At 38.5% G+C, this 23642-nt stretch overlaps 3 protein-coding genes across 4 annotated transcripts in view; 2 read left to right on the forward strand and 1 right to left on the reverse strand.

Moving 5' to 3' along the window:
• RGS22 (regulator of G protein signaling 22) overlaps positions 1-2389 on the forward strand; it is a 173534-nt gene extending 171145 nt beyond the window's left edge. Inside the window, exons 33-35 of the mRNA XM_047088840.1 lie at positions 1568-1732; positions 1851-2027; positions 2109-2389. Of these exons, the coding sequence (XP_046944796.1) occupies positions 1568-1732; positions 1851-2027; positions 2109-2389 (623 nt within the window). The remainder of the gene's footprint in view (positions 1-1567; positions 1733-1850; positions 2028-2108) is intronic.
• On the forward strand, positions 1681-20896 carry LOC124519000 (cytochrome c oxidase subunit 6C). The gene is made up of 4 exons (XM_047088881.1): positions 1681-1751; positions 2773-2899; positions 10767-10895; positions 20771-20896. The coding sequence occupies exons 2-3, from the start codon at positions 2786-2788 to the stop codon at positions 10878-10880; spliced, it is 228 nt and encodes a 75-aa protein (XP_046944837.1). The 5' UTR covers positions 1681-1751; positions 2773-2785; the 3' UTR covers positions 10881-10895; positions 20771-20896.
• Positions 20897-21624: 728 nt separating this feature from the next.
• Positions 21625-23642, reverse strand: part of VPS13B (vacuolar protein sorting 13 homolog B) — an 806197-nt gene continuing 804179 nt past the window's right edge. For both annotated transcript variants that reach the window (XM_047088880.1, XM_047088879.1), the window contains exon 62: positions 21625-23192. In XM_047088880.1, the coding sequence (XP_046944836.1) occupies positions 22944-23192 (249 nt within the window). In that variant the 3' untranslated portion in view covers positions 21625-22943. The remainder of the gene's footprint in view (positions 23193-23642) is intronic.

Raw genomic sequence — 23642 nt, forward strand, 5'->3', positions numbered from 1 at the left:
AGGATGTCATTTTAGAGAGGAGAAAGCAGACTTAGAAAGATTAAGAAATTTCCCAGCCAGGAGGTCATGAGCTGGGACTCAAATACAGGTCTGTTAGGATCCAGAACAGAACCCACATTTGCCATCTTTTCTATTCACCCCTATAATTCAGGTTCTATTCATGTGTCACCTTGGATTATTGTGATTGACTATGTGCTTCTCTACCCATCCAGTGTTCCTAAACCACCAATAAACACTCCATCCAGGCTAAGCTCTGTTCCCTGAGTGTGTCTGTCTTTGCCATAGTCTTCTGACCAATTTTGTCTCTTAGATTTCTCCACTTATCTAGGCTTCTCCATTAGACTGAGTTTCAGCTCCATTTCCATTTCTTCCATGACTTCCCTGAAGCCTTCCCTGAGTATTCAATACACAGCAATCCCTGTAAATTCTGAAATTTACTGTTTTCTCTCTGGGCCAGTTGTGGGAGTGTGGATGGAAAGAAAATAGGAACAGGTTACAGCCTGGGAAAACCCTTGTAAAGATTTTTAGTGGGGTAGATGGTTGACAAGAGGTCTGAAAAGAGTGTTACTGAGGTACAAACCCACTTTGGCCCTCAATTAGCATCTTTTCTATATGGCTGAAAGGTCTCTCTATAGAGTGTCTGTTGAGAACAAAGAGTCCCTGACAAGAATGTACCTCCTTGAAGATTTGTCCTACTATATAGCAGAGCCTGGTATATAGTAAATGCTCAATCAATATATGTTTAATCTATATCATGTATATTTTGTATCCTAGTGTATCTTCCACAGTGCTTGCTGAGTTGACTTAAAGAACACTGTAAATCAAGGTTGTTTTAATAAAAACCAAGCTTGACACCCCTAAGGCACAAGCACATTACCCCTACACATCACTTTCCATAAACTTCCAGTTGTCTTCCTTTAAGATATTTGTCTCTTGGGGTGCCTGGGTGGCTCAATCAATTATGTAGCCGACTTCAGCTCAGGACATGATCTCCCAGTTGCCGAATTCAAACCCTCCATCAGGCTCTCTACTCTCAGCACAGAGCCCACTTCGGATCCTCTGCCCCCTGTCTCTTTGCTCCTCCCCCATTGGGTCTCTCTCTCTCTGAAAAATAAACATTAAAAAGATACATGTCTTTTACTAAAAACCCCACACAAATATTCCTTGTATTAGCTCTGTCAGGAGGGTAATTGTTTCATTGGGTCATGTCTCTGTGGAAGTGCCCTCCACTTGGGATTAATGTAAATCTGTTTATGTCTGTCTCATCAGCAGGGCTCTGAGGTCCTAGAACTTGGCTATCTTATTCACCCTTTACCCAAACCAAACGATTATTCACCTGAGGGTAGTTGTAATGTAAATGGCAGTTTGTGCACACGGTTCGCGCACTCCATGGGCCCAGAATGATTTGTTCTGTATTTGTAAGGTACATTTTAAAATATTCACATATTAACTATCTTTGTATTCTCTAATAAATTCATACCAACTATGTATATGAGTAAGAATAAAATCTCCAATTTACTAAGAAAACCAACTCAGAAGGTCAGGTGTTTAGTCTAACGTCCCACAGGGAAGAAACGAACCACACCCTTGAACTTCAGCCGTGAGCGGCTGGAGGAGCGCTGGAGGTCTTTTGAACTCTTCCGGCTACCGTCGCTGGGTCCTCTCCGCTGCTTCTGCGCCTGCGCTCAGCTGGACCGTCGTCCATTTCTGTATCAGTTAGGAAGGACGTTGGGTTTCAGGTTGGTGTTGAGGTGAGTGTTGTTGTCGTCTGAGCTCTCATAACTGCCGCATCCCGTTGCCTGCTCTCGCTCTGCCCTGGAGTTGAGTTGCGCTTGCATCTCTGCGGTCAGGAGCTTCTAACTTCTCGCTGGCTCGACCCCTGCACGCCCCCGCCGCGGCCTCTGGAGGGTCGCGCGGGCTGACCGCCAGCGCCCCCGGGGGCCGACTGGGCTGCAGGGGTCTGGAGGAGGCAGCTGGGCTTCTAAGGCGGCCGGCCCGGACCTGGTCTCTGCTGTGTTTTTCCTCCAGTTAGTGTGACCTTGGTTAGGTCATTTCATTTGGCCCCAGCGTTTTCACCTGTGCAAAGGGAGGGGCGGTTTCTTCTTCAGGCGGTCTTGAGGCTAAGGGGCTACGTAGGGGAAACAGCCAGCTGCGTCGGCGCGAGGTCGGTGCTCGCTGCGTGGTAACGTTGGTGATTCCACTCTCGGGAAGATGGAAAAGGGTTGCCGTGCCTGGTGGAACTGGGAGGGGGTGGAAGGTGGGCGTCCGGCAGCCTCCCAGCGCCCCGGCCGCCTTGGCGGAAGGTCTGTGGGGCCGCGCAGCGGTCACTGGGTGGGCCCTGGAGGTCACGGCTGGGCTCCTGCCCGAGTTTAAATCTTTCACCGCGTGACCTTGGAAAAGTCTCCTTCGTGTGCCCCAGTTTTCTCGTCAAAGAAGTGGGAATTATGGGCTGATAGTTCGCACGAGAGTAAACGCTTTAAATGCGTTTGCACTTGTCAGTCTAGAGCCACTGCTTATCTTTCCTGGGGTCGAGATAATTTTGTTTGTAGTTTATACTCCCTGCTTTCTGTTGTTGGGCCGCAATGATCTGGTTTGTTTAGGGTCGTCGTTCAGCGTGCGACCATGAAGCAGACTAAGCTTTTAAACACCTTAGGCTTTGTGGGAGGGATCATGCCTGTGCCCCTCTTGGTATTAAAGTGCGTTATTGTAAGGATCCCTTAGATATCTTTTTATGTTCTCAGAGTTGTTTTTATTATTATTTTATCTTTGAAGGAGAATAACTACCATGACTTCCGGTGCTTTGGCGAAACCTCAGATGCGAGGCCTTCTGGCCAAGCGCCTGCGATTTCATATTGTCGGAGCGTTCGCTGTTTCCCTGGGGGTTGCAGCTTTCTATAAGGTTTGTATGTTTGATTTCTACTTTGTGCCTATGGTCCAGAAAATGTGTTTTAAATTTGAAAATGTATTTTATTTTCATAAGTAGTTCTGAGGCTTTTAAAGAAACTCCCTCTTTAATGTTCTCCCTTCCCCTACCTCAGTGCGGCAGGAAAATACCTCATATTCTCTAGATAGCTTGTTCTTCAACTTTAAAGGAAGCAGTATTAGTTTTTAAGGGCTGCCAGACAAAGTACAACAAATTGGGTGGCTTAAACAAATTTATTTAGTGTTCTGGGGGTTGGAGATCCAAGATCAGTGTGACTGCAAGGTGGATTTCTTTTGAAGCCTCTCTCCTTGGCTTGTAGGTGGGTTTCTCCCTTTGTCTTCACATGGTTCTCTGTGCTACTGTGTTTTTGTTTGAATTTCCTCTTGCAAGGATGCTAGTCATGTTGGATTGGGACTCACAAACCTCATTTTAATTTACCTCTTTAAAGACCCATCTCTAAATCTGGTTACATTCTGAGGTATTAGAGGTTTAAGATTCCAACGCATGAGTTTTGGAAGACACAGTTCAGTCCATAACACAAGGATATAATTTTATTAAAGCAGAGGGATGTCAGGAAGGCAGTAGTTCTGTTTGGTAAGTAACCTTAATGGATTTGTTGCCATAGAACTGCATTTTAACGCTCTGTCTCCTGTGAATTTTAACATTATGCCCTTTGGGTTTTTCTAAATAATTTTTTTGTATTGTGGTAGAATACACAAGATGTAGCCATTTTTATGTGTACAATTCAGTGGTATTAAATACATTTATAATGTTGTATGACCATTGCTACCATTCACCTAGTTTCATCTTGTAAAACTGAAACTATACCCATTTGACAGTAAACCCATCCCTTCCCCACTCCCAGCCCATGGAACAGTTCTGCTTTCTGTGTTTTAATTTGACTGCTCTAGGTACCTCATGTAAGTGGAATCCTACATTATTTTGTCTTTTTGTAACTGGCTTATTTCACTTAGCATAATATCCTCAAGTTTCATCCTTGTCATAGCGTGTGTCAGAATTTCCTTTCTTTTTAAGGCCAAATAACATTCTATGGTATGTTGGTACCACAGTTTGCTTATTCATTCACCTTTGATGGACACTTGGGTTGCTTCCATGTTTTAGCTATTGTGAATAATGCTTCTATGAACATGGGTTACAGGTATCTCTTCGAGACCCTGCTTTTAATTTTTTTCAGTATATATCCAGAAGTGGAATTGATAGATCATTTGGTAATTCTGTGTGTAATTTTTTAAGCAACCACCATGCTGTTTTCTGTGGCACCATCTTACATTTTACATCCTGCTAGCTTTGCTGTTATCTAACAAGTTTTTTTTCTGTGTGGAATTTTTAGGGTTTTCTACATACATCATCTGTAGACAGATGATTATGCTTCTTCCTTTCTCATTTGGATGCCTTTTATTTCTCTTTCTTGCCTAATTGTTCTGCCTAGAACTTAGAGTACTGTGTTGAATAGAAGTACAACAGTGGACATCTTATGGGTTATGTGGAGGTAATTTCATTCTGTTCCTAGATGGGGTGTTCTTTTTTTCATCATGAAAGGGTATTGACTTTGTCAAATGCGTTGTCTGCATTGAGATTATTGTGGTTTTTTTTCTCTTTTATTCTTTTAATGTGTATTACACTGATTTTGTATGTTGAACCATCCATGCATTCCAGGAATACGCTTCACTTGGTAATGGCGTACAGTTTTTTTAATATGCTGCTGAATTCAATTTGCTAGTATTGTGTCAAGGATTTTTGCATCAGTGTTCGTGGAGGATATTGGCCTGTAGTTTTCTGTGTTTTGTCTGGCTTTGGTATCAGTATAATGCTGGTCTCATAAAGTGAGTTAGTGTTCCTCTACTTCAGTTGCTTGGAAAGATTTCAGAAGGACTGGTATTCTTTAGGTTTTTTTTTTTTGTAGAATTGACCAGTGAAGTCATCAGGTCCAGGCTTTTCTTTGTTGGGAGATTTTTGATTACTGATTCAATATCCTTAATAGTTATAGTTCTATTCAGATTTTTTCTTTCTTTGTAATTTAGTCTTGGTAGGTTTTGTGTTTATAGGAATTTATCCATTTCATATAGGTTATCCAGTCTGTTGGTATACAGTCGTTCATACTATTCTCTTATTATCCTTTTTATTTCTGTAGAATCTGTAGTATTCATTTCTGATGTTAGTAATTTGAATCTTCCCTCTTTTTTTCTTTGCCCATCTTGCTAAAGGATTGTCAATTTTATATATGGTTTTGAGGAACCAGTTTTTTGGCCTCGTTGATTTTTCTTTTTTGTTTTCCTAGTCTCTGTTTTGTTGATCTCTGCTCTAATCTTTATTATTTCCTTTCTTCTAGCTTTTGGTTTATTTTGTTCTTTTTCCTAGTTCCGTAAGTTATAATGTTAGGTTGTTGGTTTGAGATCTCTCTTGTTTTTTTTTTTTTTTTTTTCAACGTTTATTTATTTTTGGGACAGAGACAGAGCATGAACGGGGGAGGGGCAGAGAGAGAGGGAGACACAGAATCGGAAACAGGCTCCAGGCTCCGAGCTGTCAGCACAGAGCCTGACGCGGGGCTCGAACTCCCGGACCGCAAGATCGTGACCTGGCTGAAGTCGGACGCTTAACCGACTGCGCCACCCAGGCGCCCCGAGATCTCTCTTGTTTTTAATATGTGTGTTTATAGCTAAAAATTTTCCCCCCTTAGCTCTGCTTTCACTGTATCCCATAAGTTTTGGTGTGTTGTGCTTTCATTTTCATTTGTCTCTAAATATTTTCTAATTTCATTCCTGATTTCTTCTTTGATCCATTGGTTGTTTAAATGTTTGTTGCTTAAACTTTATAGTTTTGTGAATTTTCCAGTTTTCCTTCTGTTACTGATTTTAATTTCATCCCATTGTGATCAGAGAACATACTTTGTGTATCTATCTTTTTAAATCTGTTGACACTTAATTTGTGGCCTGTTTAGTCTATCCTGGAAAATATCCCATGTGAAATTGAGAAGAATGTGTTGTCTGTTGTTGGGTGGAGTATTCTTTGTATAGGTGTTAGATCGGGTTGGTTTCATGAGTTAAGTCCTCTGTTTCCTTACTTAGGTCTGGTTTTATCTATTATTGAGATTGGGCTATTAAAGTCTTAACTGTTATTGGAGAAATATTTTTCTCTTCATTTCTGTCAGTTTTTGCTTTATATGTTTTGCTGGTGTTACTGGGTGAGTAAATGTTTCTAAATGTTATAAGTTCTTGCCTTATTGAAACTTTTATGAATAAATAAAGTCCTTTCTCTCTTGTAATTTTTTTGATTGGAAGTCTACCTTGTCTGATATTAGTATAGCCACTCTCTTTGGTTACTGTTGACATAGGACATCTTTTTTCACCCTTTCCCTTTCAATCTATTTGTGTCTTTGGATCTGAAATGAGTCTGTTGTAGATAGCATATATAGTTGGGTCATTTTTTTTTTACGTTTATTCATTTTTGAGAGACAGCGGGAGCAGGGGAGGGGCAGAGAGAGAGGGAGACACAGAATATGAAGCAGGCTTTAGGCTCTGACTTGTCAGCACAGAGCCCAACGTGGGGTTTGAACCCATGGTTTGTGAGATCATGGCCTGAGCTGAAGGTGGATGCTTAACTGACTGAGCCACCCATGCACCCCTAGTTGGGTCATTTTTAATCCATTCTGCAATTTCTCTGAGAATTATATATGTAGAAGGCTTTGAATGTCCTAGTCTTTAATGTCTGGCTCTGAAAAAGAGAAAAATGAAGGGGCGGGGGGAAAGGTGCTCTATCCTTTTAGGTTTCCTGGAAATTGCTCAGGTGAAAAAGAGTCTGGCGGGGGCGGGGGGGGGGGGCAACAACAGTGGCCACCTGCCTGTTGTATGCCTTCAAGAGATCCAAAGTTTCAGGAAAGTTACACTAGACACATTGTGCTAGTGCAGTTGTATAGGTTGGGAGAGATTCCTGGTGTTTCCTATGCCACCTTTTTCCCAACATACTCTATATGCTTTATATTTCTCTAAGTCTCCACATTACATTTACAACTTTTTTCTATAAAAATGTTTATGGTATTACATGTGTTTATGACCATGTGTCATAGTGGCCCATGAGAGAATTAAAGCTTTGCAACGCTTTGTACTTAATAATTTTAGTGTTTAGTTCTAGTATTTTTTAGTATATTGTGAGCCTCATTAGAGCAGGGTGCTTTTTTTGTTTACAGTGGCACCCCATTGTCAGTTGGCTGACCCACAAATAGATGCTTAAAAGTATCTGTTGAATAAGATGTAGTATCTAAAATTCAGTACAGTGGTAGATTGTATAGAGTTCCAGGTGCTTTGGAGTATACTAAGTGTATATACCTCTAAATATGTGTCTTTAAAGAAGTTAGAGTCAAGTTGGGGGAGGTGAAAAAATTAGGTATTCTTGCAAGACAGTAACAATGAAAGAACATTTCATTTCCCAGAGCTGTTCTGGAGCAGCTTATATACAGTTTGGAAGAATAAAGGTGGGAGAGAAAGGACCCTGTCCTCCATGTACTCGGGATCTGTACTCTGATAGTTGATTGATGTCTTTGTTTCAGTGGGAGAGAGGGATATTGTGGGTCACACTGTGGATCATAGCTCTTTGAAAGAGAAGGTAGAATTTGTGCCTTGAAAGGGTGAATTTGAAGTGCTAAGGGGAGGGAGAACAGCTTGAGGAAAAGCACTAAGAGGTCTTTGCTTTGGGCCCCTTTGAAGAGACAAGCACAAAAAAGTAAATAAACTCTTTGCTCCATGAGATCTTTTCTACCTGGCATATAGTGGGCATGAAATAAATGTGGGAAAAGGATGGATGGATGAGTAAATGAAGTGGGGGTAAGGAGAGAAATTTGGGGGACTCATTTCTTCACTCTCAGTGTCCTAATTGTTACTATCAAACTTGAGGCCTTTGTAACTTGTGTGGATTCTTGCCGCCTTGAACCTTGGCTTCTAGAATAGATCTGTTTGGGGTGCATAGGTGGCTCAGTTGATTAAGTGTCTGACGCTTGGTTTTGGCTCAGGTCATGATCTCACAGTTTGAGCCCCATGTCAGGCTCCACACTGTTAGTGCTTGGAATTCTCTCCCTCTCTCTCTCACTCTCAACTGCTTGCATTGCTTGCTGTCTCTCAAAATAAGTAAATAAACTTAAAGAAAAAAAAAACCCAGAATAGATCTGTTGTGTCATTGGGTTCCTGAATGCCCAGTGTGCAGTGGCTTTCAAATTTTTGCTCTGTAGTAAATATATTAACTACTGGCTGCAATCTTCTAAATTGGTTTCATTGCTTACTAATGGATCAAGGATGATTTGCTGAAACTTAGTTTTGATTTTAAGATACTTTCTGATTAGTCCTTTCTGCCTTTTCATCCTCTTTCCAGCAGTCCTACTACACCCTGTTCTCCAGCCCTTTGTAAGTAGTTGCTGTTACCCAATTCTGCTTTCTCCCATGAGTTTGTATACAACAGTAATGTCTTCATCTCACCGCGTGACAAATTCCAGTTTATCCTCAAGATTCTCAAATGTTCCTTTATGGAATTGCAGCCTATTCCTCCAGATGCGTTGGTTGTGCTTTGCTAGGTTCTCAGTCACTTGGTACCAGACTGTTTTTTACAGTATTGGGCACATTGTATTTTTTTTAAAAATTTTTTTTAATGTTTGTTTATTTTTGACAGAGAGAGAGAGAGACATAGCATGAGCAGGGGAGGGGCAGAGAGAGAGGGAGACACAGAATCTGAGGCAATCTCCAGGCTCCGAGCTGTCAGCACATAGCCTGACGTGGGGCTTGAACTCACAGACCGCCAGATCATGACCTGAGCCAAAGTCAGACGCTCAACCGACTGAGCCACCCAGGTGCCCCTGGGCACATTGTATTTTAAATAGTACTTGCTTTAGGTTGTGTCTCTTCTAAATTAAGAGCTGGGACCATGGCAGACCCATGGTCCATCTATTCTGAATGAAAAGTTTTAAAGTTTGCTTGGTAGATTAGTCAATGTTTGTGTACAGTTAGTGTTTGATTGGATGGAAAGTTCCCAAAGCACTGAGGAATCCAAATTCTTATTAAAGAATTAAGGCAGGTGTAAACTTGATTCTCTTGGTAGATGCTCGCTTCCTTCATTTCCCCTGTCCAGTTAGTGTAGATTGCTTTGTTGATTTGGCCTTCATTCTTAGTTTGACTTATACTCACAATTTTAATCAGCTTTTATGCTTTTTACATGAAGTTGCCCACCAGTAAATCATTTTTGGTTAAGTTAATCTGCTAAGCCAAAATTCATGAATATGGGTTAGATTTTGAGACAAGACTTATCCTGAAGGGATTTTCCCCTGTAGGTAGAGCAATTACTGTTATATAAATTAGGCTTGTTCTAAATTTTCAGGTATTAGCTTATTTTGTGTAAGGCCTCAGATATAGATTTTATGGCTTTCAAGTAACTCATGGTGTAGTGGATCTAAATTAATAGTTTTTTTTTTGACTACCAGATTTTTGACCTAAAAAGAGTCTAGTTCAAGTGTAACAAAACAAAACAATTTAGGTAGAGCTGTAACACCCATTTGCTGTTATTTTTTGGGTTCACTGAGCCTTTTACTTTATTTTTGTCTGCCTTAGTGTACGATGTTTTTATTTTTATTTATACATTAAAAAAAATTTTTTTTAATGTTTATTTTTGAGAGAGAAAGACAGAGTGCGAGCAGGGGAGGGGTAGAGAGAGAGGGAGACACAGAATCTGAAGGAGGCTCCAGGCTCTGAGGTGTCAGCACAGAGCCTGATGCGGGACTTGAACTCACCAGCCATGCCATCACGACCTGAGCCAAAGTTGGACGCTCAACCACCTGAGCCACCCATGCGCCCCTAGCATACCATGTTTTTAAAAGGAAAAATATTTTTCTTGTTCTAACAAGAAATGCTCAGTTATCTTCTGGGTAATGGGCTGGCATTCAGAGGGTTGCATTGGGACTCCTGCCTCTTGGTCTCCCTGGAAGAAAATAGTTGGGAATTTAGATAGGAGGTGAGGCAGTCAAACTTGTCAAGTAAAGGGCTCTTACCATATTCATACCAAGTGTCATGATTCTGTGTATGTCTGCAATACCTTAATGGATGTAGTTTGGCACTTGACGAATTTTTACTGTTTTTTTTTTATGCAGGATGGGATTTGATTTTGTATTATATAACCCATGCATTGAAATCCAGTAGGTAATGTTTTGTGGAAAATAAAACCTTTGCCAAATGAAAGACCTGGGTTTGAATCCTGGCTGACCCATCTACCAACTAGTGCTTCTTCCTAGACTTTAATCAGGTTACTTAAATTCTGAGTTCCAATACCTCATCTGTAAAACAGTTCAATATCTATTCTAAGGGCTTAAATGATGTTGAAGTGTAAATTACCTGGAACTGTTCTTACCAGATAGAAAGCTTCTTGTGCCATTTAGAGGCAGGTGGGTACTGAATTGATCTGACTCCTTTGAAATTAATGTAATTTAAATTGAACCAGAATATTTTAGCATGTGTCAGCTGTGGGGATATTTGGGTTTTGCTGGAGGGAAGGCAGCTGTCTTCTCCCTAAAACCTTTTAGCTTTCTGGGTATCTTCATTTGGCTATTACCAGTGTACACACTCACACCCAACAAAAGGAGTAATCTGTCCCCAAGCAAGGAAGGCCCCTCTTGCTGAGTAGTTTCCATGAGGCTCTTCCTTTCCATCTGTGTCAGTGCTTCCAACCTTTGTCTTAGGAAATACAGAGTTCAAGTTAAAGGTGAACGAACACAAACATTATGATTTGTGTTGTCTTTGGATATTGTTTCTAATGATTTAAAAAATAAGCCCTAATGGGATATGTTACGTTTTAGTTTGCTGTGGCCGAACCAAGAAAGAAGGCGTATGCAGATTTCTACAGAAATTATGATTCCATGAAAGATTTTGAGGAGATGAAGAAGGCTGGTATCTTTCAGAGTGCAAAGTGATTTTGGAATGTAAAGGTAATATAGCTGTTTGAAGTTACTGTTTAAAATTTTTTAAAAATTGTGGTAAAATACAGATTGTTAAGTACCTTCACATTGTTGTACAACCAATCTCCAGAACTCTTCATCTTGCACAATTACCCATTGAACTACTCTCCATTCCCCCCATTCCCTGGCAGCCACCACTCTACTTACTGTCTCTGAATTTGACTACTCTAGGTACTTTATTTAAGTGGAAACATACAGTATTTGTCTTTTTGTGATTGGCTTATTTTACTTAATATAATGTCCTCAAAATTCATCTGTTTTGGTATGTGTCGGAATTTCTTTCCTCTTTAAGGCTAAATAACATCCCATGGTATGTATATATCACATTTTGCTTTTTCATTCACCTTTGGTGGACATTTGGATTGCTTCCACCTTCTGATGATTGTAAATAATGTTGCTGTGATGTATGTAAATACCCCTTTAAATTCCCTCTTTTTGATACTTTGGAGTAGGTACCCAGAAGTAGAATTGTTGGATCATATAGTAGTTCTATCTTTATTGTAAGGAACCACTATACCGTTTAATATGGCAGCTGCACCATTTTATACTCAGTCGACAGTGCAGGAGGGTTTCAGTTTCACTACATACCTTGCCAGTACTTGTTTTCTGTTCCCCTCCCTCCCCCCCCAGTAGCCATCCTAATGGATGTGAGGTGGTACTGGATTTTGATTTTCATGTTTATTTCCCTAATGGTTAATGATGTTGAGCATCTTTTCTCATGCTTGTTGACCATTTGTACGCCCTCTGTAGAAATGGCTAATCAGGTTCTTCCCCCATTTAATCAGATTGGGGTTTATTGTTGCTGAGTTGTAGTTCTTCAAACTCTTGTCAGATACATGATTTGAAAGTATTTTCTCCCGTTCTAAAGATTGCTTTCACTTTGTTGATTGTGTTCTTTGCACAGACATTTAAAATTTTGTTGGGGTCTAATTTATGTAATTTTTATTTTTGTTGCCTGTGCTTTTGGTGTCCTATCCAAGAAATCTGCCAAATTCAATGTCATGAAGCTTCTGTTATGTTTTCTTTTTTTAAATTTTTTTTTTTTTCTTTTTTACTGTTTATTCATTTTTGAGAGACAGAGTGCAAGTAGGGTGGGGCAGAGAGAGAGGGAGACACAGAATCCAAAGCAGGCTCCAGGCTCTGAGCTGTCAGGACAGAGCCCAGTGCAGGGCTTGAACCCATGAACTGCAAGATCATGACCTGAACCAAAGTCGGACACTTAACCGACTGAGCCACATAGGTGCCCCTGTCATGTTTTCTTATAAGTTCCAGTGTCTTGAAGCTTCTCTAATGTTTTCTTACAGGTTTTATAGTTTTAGCTTTTACCTTTAGGTCTTTGATTCATTTGAGTTAATTTTGAGATAAGAGATTCAAAAAGGGTCCAACTTCTTTATTTTTTGTGACTATCCAGTTTCCCAATAGTGTTTGTTGAGAAGACGGTCCTTTCCCAAGTGGATGGTCTTGGTACCTTTGTTGGTAATTTTTGGACTGTATATGTGAGGGTTTATTTTAGGCTCTGTTCTGTTGCATTGGTTTATATTTACGTTAGTACCACACTATTTTAATTACTGTAGTTTTATAGTAAGTTTTGAAATCAGAGATTGTTTTGGTTATTCAGGGTCCCTTTATAGTCTCTCTGAATTTTAGGGTGGATTTTTCTACTTCTGCAAAAATGCTGTTGAGGTAGGGATTGCATTACATATGTAGCTCACTTTGGACATCTTAGCAATTATAAGTATTCCACTTCATGAACATGATATGCCTTTCCATTTATTTGTATCTGTAATTTTTTTTCAGCAGTGTTTTGTAGTTTCAATGTATAGGTCTTTTGCATTTTTGGTTAAGTATTCCTGTGTATTTTATTTTTTTGGATGCTTTTATAATTGGAATTGTTTTCTTAATGTTTTTATGATTATTCATTGTTAGTAGATAGAAACACAACTGACTGTTGTGTGTTGATTTTGTATCCTGCAACTTTGCTCAGTTAGTTTATTCTAAGTACCTTTTTCTTTTTCTTTTTTTTTTTTTCCTGTGGAATCTTTAGGGTTTTCTACATATAAGACCAGGTCATCTGCAAACAGATAGTTTTACTTTTTCCTTATCAATTTGGATGTCTTCTTTCTTTTCTCTTGCTTACTTGGTTTGGCTAGCCCTTCCAGTTCTTTACTGAATAGAAGTGGTAAGAATAGGCATCCTTATCTTTTTCTTGATCTTAGAGAAAAAGCTTTCAGGCTTTGACCAGTTAAGTATGATATTAGCTGTGGCCTTTCCATATATGGCTTTTATTATGTTGTGGTAGTTTGTATTTGTTCCTGATTTATTATTTGTTTCCCTGTACTGTTAATTTTCATTTGCATGACTTGTTTTGTAAGTGGAAGTATGTACCTCTTAAAACCTTTCACTTGTTTTACCCATCTCCCTATTACCCTCCCCCCTTACATCTGCTTCTGTGTGTTTGTTTCCTGACTTGCTTCCCTTAGCATAATATCCTGTAGATTCATTCATATTGTTGCAGTTGGCAAGATCTCATTCTGTTTTATGGCTGAGTAAGAAGTGTGTGTGTGTGTGTGTGTGTGTGTGTGTGTGTGTGTGTACCCAGTAGTGGAATTACTGGATCATATGGTAATTCAATTTTTAACTTTTTGAAAAATCTCTGTACTATTTTCCACAGTGGTTGCACCAATTTACATTCCCACCAACAGTGTACCAGAGTTTTCTTTTCTCCACATCCTTGCTAACACTTGTTATCCCCTGGTTTTTTGATACTAGCATTCTGACTGGTGTGAAGTGATATCTCATTGTGGTTTTGTTTTGCATTTCCCTAATGATTAGTGATACTGAACATCTTTTCACTTATCTGTTGGCCTTGTTTGTCTTTGGAAAAAATGTTCAGGTCTTCTGTCTATTTTTAATTGGATTATTTGGGGGTTTTTTGGTGTTGAATTGTACACGTTTTTTATATGCTTTGGATATTAACCCCTTATCAGATAGTGTACAGATATCTTCTTCCATTCAGTAGGTTGCCTTTTCATTTTGTTGATTCATTCTTTTGCTGTGCAAAAGCTTTGTATTTTGGTATAGTCCAAATAGTTTATTTTCGGTTTTGTTTCCCTTCTCTGAGGAGACATGTCCATAAATATGTTGCTAAGGCTGACATCCAAGAGATTACTTTCTATGCTTTCTTCTAGGAATTTTATGGTCTCAGGTCTCACATTTAGGTCTTTAATCCATTTTGAATTTATTTTTGTGTATGGTATAAGAAAGTGGTCCAGTTTTCCCAGCACCATTTATTGAAGAGATTGTGTTTTCCCCCATATGTACTTGCCTCCTTTGTCATGTAGATTAATTGACCATATAAGTGTGGATTTATTTCTGGGCTCTACTCTGTTCCATTGATCTGTGTGTCAGTTTTTGTGCCAGTACTATACTGTTTTGATTACTGTTGCTGTGTAAGATATTTTGAAATTTGGAATTGGTAACTCTAGCTTTGTTCTTTCTCTTTCTTTGGTTATTCAGGGTCTTTGTGGTTCCACATACATTTTACGATTATTTGCTCTAGTTCTGTGAAAAATGCTCTTGGCATTTTGATAGAGATTGCATTGAATCTCTAGACTGCTCTGGGCAGTATGGACATTTTAACAATGTTTATTAAGTCTTGAATCCATTAGTATGGTATATCTTTCCATTCAATTTCTTTCATCAGTGTCTTAGTTTTTAGAGTGTAGGTCTTTCACCTCCTTGGTTAGATTTATTACTAGGTATTTTGTTGAGTGTATTTATCATGAAAAGGTATCAGATTTTTCAGTTGAGTTTTCTCCATTCAGATGATGTGTGGTTTTTGTTTGCTTCTGTGGTATATTACATTGATTGTAGTGTGTTGAATCATCAAGAATAAATTCCACTTCCTCATGTTGTAAAATCCTTCTAATGAGTTGTTGAATTCTGTTTGCTAGTATTTTGTTAAGGGTTTTGCATCTATATTCATCAGGGATATTCTGTAGTTTTCTTGTATTATATATTAGTCTGGCTTTGGTGTTGGGGTAATGCTGGCCTTCTAGAATGTTTTATATTTAATGAAATTATCAATCATGTTTTCACAAGAGGAAACATAGGAAATGGTTAGGAAAACATAGTAGGGGGCAGTCTCCCCACCCAGAAATGTTTAAGATGTTAAAACAACCTCCTCCTCCTCCTCCTCCTCCTCCTCCTCTTCTTCTTCTTTTGGGAAGGAGCTTGAGGAGGATTGGTGTAAATTCTTTAAGGGTTTGATAGAATTCACCTGTGAAGCCATCTGATTCTGGATTTTTCTTTATTAGAAAGTCCTTACTAGTTATAGGTCTGTTTAATATTATCTGTTTCTTCCTGATTTATATTTTAGGAATTAATCTGTTTCATGTAAGTTGTCTAATTGGTCAACGGAGTTGTTTTATAGCATTGTTTTACAGTCCTTTTTATTTCTGTGAAATCAGTTGTAATGTTCCCTTTCATTTCTGTTTTTAGTTATCTGGGTCTTCTCCCTTTTTTTTTTTTTTCTTAGCCTAAAGGTTTGCCAGTATTGTTGATCTTTGCAAATAACTGGCTTTTGATTTTGTTGATTTATCTATATTATTGTAATTTTTACTATTTCCTTTCTAGCCTTGAGTTTAGTTTTTCTAGGTTTTTAAGGTGTTAAACTTAGGTCGTTGATTTGAAATCTTTCAAGATTTTCCTTGTGATCTCTTTGACCCATTGGTTGTTAAAAAGAACACGTTTAGGGGTGTGTGGGTGGCTCAGTAGGTTGAGCGTCCGACTTCAGCTTACGTCTGACTTCGGCTCAGGTCATGATCTCACAGTTCGTGAGTTCGAGCCCTGCGTTGGGCTCTGTGCTGACAGCTCAGAGCCTGGAGCCTGCTTCTGATTCTGTGTCTCCCTCTCTCCCTGCCCCTAACCCACTTGCCCTCTGTCTCGCTCAAAAATAAATAAACATTAAAAAAAAAATTATAAAAAGAACATGTTTAATTTCAGCATTTTTGTGGGTTTTTTTAATTTTCCTTCTTGGATTCATTTCTAGTTTCAGTCCATTGTGATCAGAAAAGACAGTTTGTATAATTTCAGCCTTTTAAATCTATTAAGTCTTGTTTTGTGGTTTAACATATGGTCTATCCTGGACAGTGTCTGCACTTGAGAAAATTGTGTTTTGTGGTGGTGTTAGGTAGCATGTTCTGTTCTGTACCTGTCAGGTCCACCTGGTGTGTAGTGTTGTTCAAGTCCTCTTGTCTTAATAATCTTGTGTCTAGTTCTTTAGCCATTACAGTAGTTCCCATTTATCCATGGTTTTACTTTCGGCCATTTCAGTTACCTGTGGTTAACTGTGGTCCTTTAGATGATCCTGCTCCTGAAATATTGTCAGAAGGTCAGTAGTAGCTTAATGCTATGCCACAGTTCCTATGTCATTCATCTCCCTTTACCTCATCTGGTAGGTGTTTTATCATCTTACATCACAAGAAGGATGAGTATGGTACAGTAAGATATTTTGAGAGAGACCACAGTTAAATAAATTTTTTTACAGTCTACTGTTAACAATTAGGAAAGTCCTATTTTGTTAGTCTCTTCCTGTGCTTAATTTATAATTTAAACTGTCATAGGGATGTATATCTAGGAAAAAGCATAGTATGTACAGGTTTCAGTACTATCCATGTTTTCAGGCATCCACTGCAGGTTTTAGAATGTAGCCAGTGGAGGTCTTGGAATGTGTCCCCAGTGGATAAGGGGCGGGGACTACTGTACTGAAAGTGGGATATTACATTACTATGGAGCTGTTTCTCCCATCAACCTGTTAGTGTTTTGCTTTATATATTTGAAAGGTCTGGTGTTTGGTGCATATGTAATTGTTCTGTCTTCTTGGTAAATTGACCCTTCTTTATATAATGTTTTTGTCCCTTGTAACTTTTGACTTAAAGTTTTGTGTGATGATAGTACAGCCACTCTTGTTCTCTTGATTATTATTTTGTATGGAATATCTTTTTCTATCCTTTCACTTTAGAACTGTTTGGTGTCCTTAGATTTAAAGTGAATCTCCTGTAGACAGCATATGATTGGATCCTGTTTTTTATTTATTCTGCCACTCTGTATCATTTGGGAAGTTTAAACCATTTATATTTAGGATGATTACCAGTAGGGAAAGACTTTTGCCATTTTATTGTTTCTGTAGAACAGCTTTTTTGTCCTTCCTTTCCTCTCAATGCTTTTGCATTTAGTTTTTTTTTTGTTTTTTTGTTTTTTTTTTCTTTGTAGTGACATGTTTTGATTCCCTTTTCGTTTTCCTTTTGTGTAAATTCTATAGATATTTTCTTTGTGGTTACCTTTGGTATTTTCTAGGACATGCTAAAATTACAGTAATCTGGGGCACCTGAGTGGCTCAGTCAGCTAAGATTCCGGTTATTGATTTTGGCTCAGGTCATCATCTCACAGTTCATGGGTTTGAACCTTGTGTTGGGTTCTGTGCGGGCAGTGTGGAGCCTGCTTGGGATTTTCTCTCTTCTTCCCTCTCTGCCACTCCCTCGCTCATGCATGCTTTTGGTCTTTCTCTCAAAATAAATAAATAAAATTTTTTTTTTAATGTTTATTTTTGAGAGCGAGAGACCGAGACAGAGTGCAAGTGGGAGGGGGAAGAGCGACAGAAGCAGGCTCCATCCAGGCTCTAAGCTGTCAGCACAGAGCCTGATGCGGGGCTCGAACCCACACCCATGAGATCATGACCCGAGTCAAAGTCGGACGCTTAACCGAATGAGCCACTCAGGCACCCCAGTAAATATATTTGGAAAAAAAAAAATGACAATCTATTTCAGACTGATATTTTCAATCGCAAATAAAAATTTTACTCTTTAACAACTCTCCTCCCCCACTTTATTAGTCACAAATTATATATAGCATACTCGTTAACATAGATTTATGGTTTTTTCATGCTTTTTGTTTTTTAAATCCTACAAACTTAAGAGTTCTGAAACAATTACAGTGATGCTGGTTTATATTTGTCTATATATTTACCTTTACCAGAGAACTTTATATTTTCACATGGCTTCAAGTTACTCTTTAGTATACTTTTGTTTCAACTTGGAGAACTCCCATTGCAAGTCTAGTGAGGAACTCCTGATACTTTAGCTTTTTTGTTTATCGAGGAGTGTCTTAATTTCATCCTCATTTTTGAAGGACAGTTTTGCTAGATACTGTTTTTTGGTTGACTTTTTTGTGAGCACTTTAAATATATCATCTGACAACCTTCTGACCTGCAAGGTTTCTGCTGAAAAATCCACTGATAATCTTACAGAGGTGATGTAGGTGATGAATCGATTTTCTCTTGCTGCTTTTAAGATCCATTGTCTTTGGATTTGAGAGCGTGATTATAGTGTCTTGATGTGGGCTTCTTTGAGTTTATCCTACTTCCAAGTAACTTCTTGTGTTTGTATATTCATTTCTTGCCTCAAATTTGGGAAGTTTTTGGCCATTATTTCTATAAATAAGCCTTTTGCTCTTTGCTTTTCTGGGAGTTCCATAATGCATATATTGATGTTTGTGATGATGTCCCACAGGTCCCGTAAGATTTGTTGTTCATTTTCTTTCCTTTGTGCTCCTCCCAGACTCAATAATTCAAATGAACTTTCTTCAAGTTTGCTGATTCTTTTGTCTGAGTCTGCTGTTAAACCCCTTAGAGATTTTTTTCACTTCAGTTACTGTGTTTTTGTGGACCATAATTTTGATTTTTTTAAACAATTTTTCTGTTGATATTTTGTTTGTATATCATTTTCCTGATTTCATTTAGTTGTCCAAGTTCTCCTTTAGCTCATTGAGCAGTATTTAAGACTGTTGTTTTAAAGTCTTTTTAGTTAGAGGCTTGTATTTCTTTAGTGTCAGTTTTTGAAAATTTATTTTGTCTTTTGAATAGACCATATTTCCCTTTCTTTGTATGTCTTTTGTTGAAATTAGGGCATTTGAATAATAGCCACTCCCTCCCCATCTTTGTGGATTACCTCCATGCAGGGGAAGATCTTCACTAAACAACCCGGCATAAAGGCTCAGGGTTGTCTCACTTTTTCTGGAGATACATCTTTCTTGAGTGTGTGTGTGTGCGCGCGCTTGTATGCATGCATTTTTGTTCCAGTTCTTGTATATACTCAGTTGCTTTTTAAGTGTTAATTTCTCTAAGAGTCTCATCCTGTTTCCTGTATAGAGTGTTAGCTGTTCTGTTTTATTCCTCTGCCCATAGTCTCTTGCCCATAGGTGCCTGTGAGCCTGAAGGTCCTCTGTAGCTCTTGTGTCCTGGGACCCACCACAACTTTCAGCAGCTTGCAGTCTGATATCTCAAGTATGCCACACAGTTCCGGTGTTCTGAGATAGGCAAGTTAGAGAAAAGTCCCTTGGGAAGCTCTCAAACAAGTCAGAATGTTGTAAGCGATTTTTATTCTTTACCATCTGTCCTGAGGGAAGAGCCAGGAATTGTCAGTTTCCTCCTGAGCACATTGTGCTGCACCAAGGATGGGGTGGGGCAAGAGCAAGGAAAAGAAGTCCATGATATTTCCTGCCGTTTTGTGTGTTTTTCTTGTTTTATTAGTGTTGGTTGCTGTAGCTAATTTTTAAGTTTATTTTTTGAGAGAGAGAGAGTGGGGGAAGGGCAGAGAGAGAGGAGAGAGAGAATTCAGTGTAGAGCCCTTCACAGGGCTTGATTTCACAAACTGTGAGATCATGACCTGAGCTGAAATCAAGAGTCTGACGCTTACTCAGCTGAGCGACCCAGGCACCCCTGTAGTTATTTATCTTAAAGGAACTATCTGAAATCAGTTGGATGTATGTATGAAGTATCTACCATATAACTTACGATAGAAAAAATAAGAAGAACTTTATTTCTAAAGGTTGGAAAATTGATAAGGAATTATGATTTTTCTCATACTATGGACTATATTATGTCCATTAGAAATGCTATTCACAAAGTAACATGAGATTACTATATAATAGAAAATATTTTATATAAAGGGTATGCTTTTTTTTTTTTTTTTTTTAAGTTTGAGACACAGTGTGAGTGGGAGAGGGGCAGAGAGAGATGGGGAGAAAGAGAATCACAAGCAGGCTCCACAGTGTCAGCGCACAGCCTGATGCAGGGCTGAAACTCACCAACTGTGAGATCATGACCTGAGCTGAAACCAAGAGTTGGATGCTTAACTGTGCCATCCAGGTGCTCCAAGGGTGTTTTATGTTTAGTAAAAATTACACAGGGAAGAAAAAAGACTGAAGGTAAAAATAAAAAGATCAAGAAAATATTAATGGTTCTGTATTGCATCTTAAGTGCTGGTTTTCTTATAACTTTGACATTTTCATAGTTACCACAGTGTGTATGCATTTCGTAATCAGATGTTAACGGGCTAATTTTTAAATACTTGTTAGTTTTACCTTTTTTTTTTTTTTTTTTAAATGAGAAGCTGATTGTGTTTAAAAACAGTAAGAAAAAAAGATTTGGAGACAAAGATAGAAATACTCTTTAGAACAGACTGGCTGCTGCTTTTCAGAACAGTATGTGGATGTGAGAAGGGAATGGAGGAGAGTGGACTTGAGAGGGAGGAAAAAGGCAGAATTTGGTGAATGGAAAGAAGTCAGAGTAAGGTGTCATATACCCAAAACTGGTTAGGATGGTCAGGGACCTTGGCAGAGAGTGAACCTGGAGCCCAGGCTGCCTGAAATGATTTTCTCTTGGGCAAAAGGTGAGTGAGCCAAGTGTAGGCTCCAGTAGCAGGAGTAGACCTTATGTGACCTTAAGGGTGGTGAGGTGTTAGCAGAGAATGCTTGTCATTAACTAAGCCACTGTGTTTTTTCCACAGAATTTCTTTGGGTTGAGTTCCATGGAAGTTTGTCACTGACCTGTGTTCCAGAAGTATGAAACATGAATATTGGGTCATGGAATAGTTTGTCTTGATAAATAAACTAACAGATACTGTGGACAGTAAGTCTTTGCTCATTTATTCTTATTGATACTTCAGTGTGCTTGCATCAGAATTAAGAGATTTTAACTGTGTGTATTTATGAACCTTAGGAAGATAACTTGATTTCAAGATTTCTTAACGGTTTCATTGTTTTAGGATATTTTTTATTGCTTTGAGGTTAATTTCACTGAAATACTGCTAGGTGCCTTTCTTGGTCCTGTGTCATGAATTAAGGAGGTCTGTAGGAGTCTACAAAGCTACTGTTCTTTATGCTCTTAGAAGGGACAGAGAACGGTTTTTGTAAGATATGTCCTTGGGCTTCATTGTCACTGGTAGCCCTGCTGGATTAATTGCCAGATGTAATAGATAATTAAAGAGTTATCAGTATGTATATGTAAGTTGGAATATAGACCTAGTCCAAAAAAGTTGTATTAGGGTAATTAATATCTGTTAATAAGAGTGTGGGAACTTTTTTTTTTTGTGGTGGTGGGGGGGTGACTTAGGACCTTTCTCCCCTATATTAATTATTAATGCTTTTTTTGTGATCAAAGTAATACAGAGAATTTTAAAAATCAAGTTTATTTTAGCCTAAGCTAGTTTTACCACCGATTGGCACTTTATTAAGATAACAAAAACTGTTTCTTAACCATTTTAACTCCCACAGAATTCTTGGGTCCTAATGTGAGCCATATTAAACCCAGTAATTGGTGAAAACCTGCATTTGAAAAACACCTGGTGACAGTACACATTTGTGTGTGGTCAGTAATTCAAGGATTCCTTTTATTTTCAACAATTTATATAACAGTTCTTAGAAGTAGTATGCCAAAATGACCATAAAAGATACAATAATTAATACATATTTACATTCTTAAAAATAGTTACTCTTGAGGTTGACAAAGCTGTCACTATCCCAAGTGAGTGTGACACAACAAACTAGTGGAAGAATCAGTTTTTCGAATTCAGGCTGAATTGTTCATTAATAGTCTCACTTTCCAGAAACAACTACATAGTGACTTCTCGTGCCCAATGACATGTGAGATTTAATTAAAAATTAGTGGGCATTTGAAATTGAATTTTTAGCATCTCACAGTTGTATGTAACAGTTTGTAGACCCAGTTTGGATATAGTCCGTAAAAATGTTTTAATCAGAGTGAGATTTTTACTATTAAAGATGATATCTGGTAACCCAGAGTCTTGATAAAAATCCATCCTTAAATGCAGAAATAATATCAGTCACTGGGAATATTTTTGTATTGGATCAATTCAGAATAAACTATTTGGACTGGTTCATTGGTAAGGTTAAGTAACATTGGGGTTCTTGACTCCCCTCCAGTATCCCAGGGCAGTATGAATATCCAGTTAAAACCCTTCCAGAAGAGAGTGTCACAGGGAATACCTAGTTGTCTGAGCACTCTGGGTGCTCTGTTTTCATTGACGGACATTGGATTTACTCTAAGCTAGTTTGCTAAAACGAATTGGAGAGACATTTTTTCCACACTGTAGCTGGACAGTCATGAGAATGTCTTGTAAATTTCAGTAAAATGCAGACTTTAAAGTAGGAACATACATAGCAGGTTTTACTTAAAGAAGAGCATCACATTTAAGTAATAAATTTAACAAGTTAAACAATAAAATCCTAAGCACTTAAAGATTCCAAACATTTGCAGACGAGAGTATTAGGCCAAGATAGTGTTTTAGCCTAGAAACAGATGCGGTTGGGAATGAAGTTTTAACCAGTCTCTCCATTCTAAGGCCTGACCACATTTTGTGTTAGAGCAGAGAGTTAACAGATCTTAAACAATTTAGCAAATACTATTAGAGAGCAAAAGGGAATACATGTGTGATGAGATGACAACAGAGACTTTTAATCAATGTCTCCAAATGGGAAAGGAACACGTTTTTTATTTACTGCATTTTAGTTTTAGGGAAAGGAATTAATTTTAGAAGAGGCTGAAAAACTACCTGTAATTAAAGTATTGGCCTTGTGTTCATCTTAGATACTATCAGAACTAGTTACGTTTCTTTTTCAAAAATAAATTGTACAAGCAGGGATCATCACCTCAGAGAGTACTCAGGGGAACCCTTTTCTCAGGGCTTTATTTTTTACCATGTTAAATTTACTAATGAAGACTTGAGCAAAATGTGGGTCGGCCATATAATGGTATGTTTTCACCGTGGAGGGGAGAGGTTCCACAGCCACCACTGGGCATGCTGTCTGCACGGAAGAGCAGCTGGGGGCCAGGTGGCAGGATGTCTTTGTGATGTAGTCCACAAGTCTATTGTACTGTTGTTCTGACAGTCTCTCTCGGGCTCCATCCACCTAGGATCCAAAAATAAAGTCTTGAGTTGCCAAATTTTCATAATGGGACTCCCATGACCAAAGTATTCCTTCTGTTTTTGACTCATACATCTGTGCATTATGCTTTGAGGTCCTCTAATAAAGCCATTTTTATCCAACGCTGTGCTTTTTATTTTTCCTCTGAGCTGTGGCAGTGATAACACTGCGCTTTCAGCAGTACAGACGAAGCTCTGCATGGGACTGTTAGGACAACCTCCTTTGAATACGCGTTTGGTGTTGTGTGAAATTCCCATGTTTGAAGTTGATGATTTGGTAACATTTTACTCATTAACTATTAAACATCTGTCACTGCTCTTTACTAACCAGCTCAGGAACAAAGAAGAGTGTCTTTCCTCTGCATAAATCAACATTAAACTCGCATCCTGAAATAAAAGTTCTGTTTGCCTGTCTCCTTAAACCTCTAAAGTTTGA

Source organism: Lynx rufus, unplaced genomic scaffold (genome assembly GCF_022079265.1).
Source record: "Lynx rufus isolate CCGP_SWC_20201006 ecotype Redwood Valley unplaced genomic scaffold, mLynRuf1.p SCAF_26, whole genome shotgun sequence".
In the NCBI taxonomy this organism is placed as follows: domain Eukaryota; kingdom Metazoa; phylum Chordata; class Mammalia; order Carnivora; family Felidae; genus Lynx; species Lynx rufus.

Coding starts and splice junctions, on each gene's coding strand:
- LOC124519000 (XM_047088881.1), top strand. CDS start 2,786: ATGACTTCCGGTGCTTTGGCGAAACCTCAGATGCGAGGCCTTCTGGCC. Junction 2,900..10,766: donor GGGTTGCAGCTTTCTATAAG/GTTTGTATGTTT, acceptor GTTACGTTTTAG/TTTGCTGTGGCCGAACCAAG.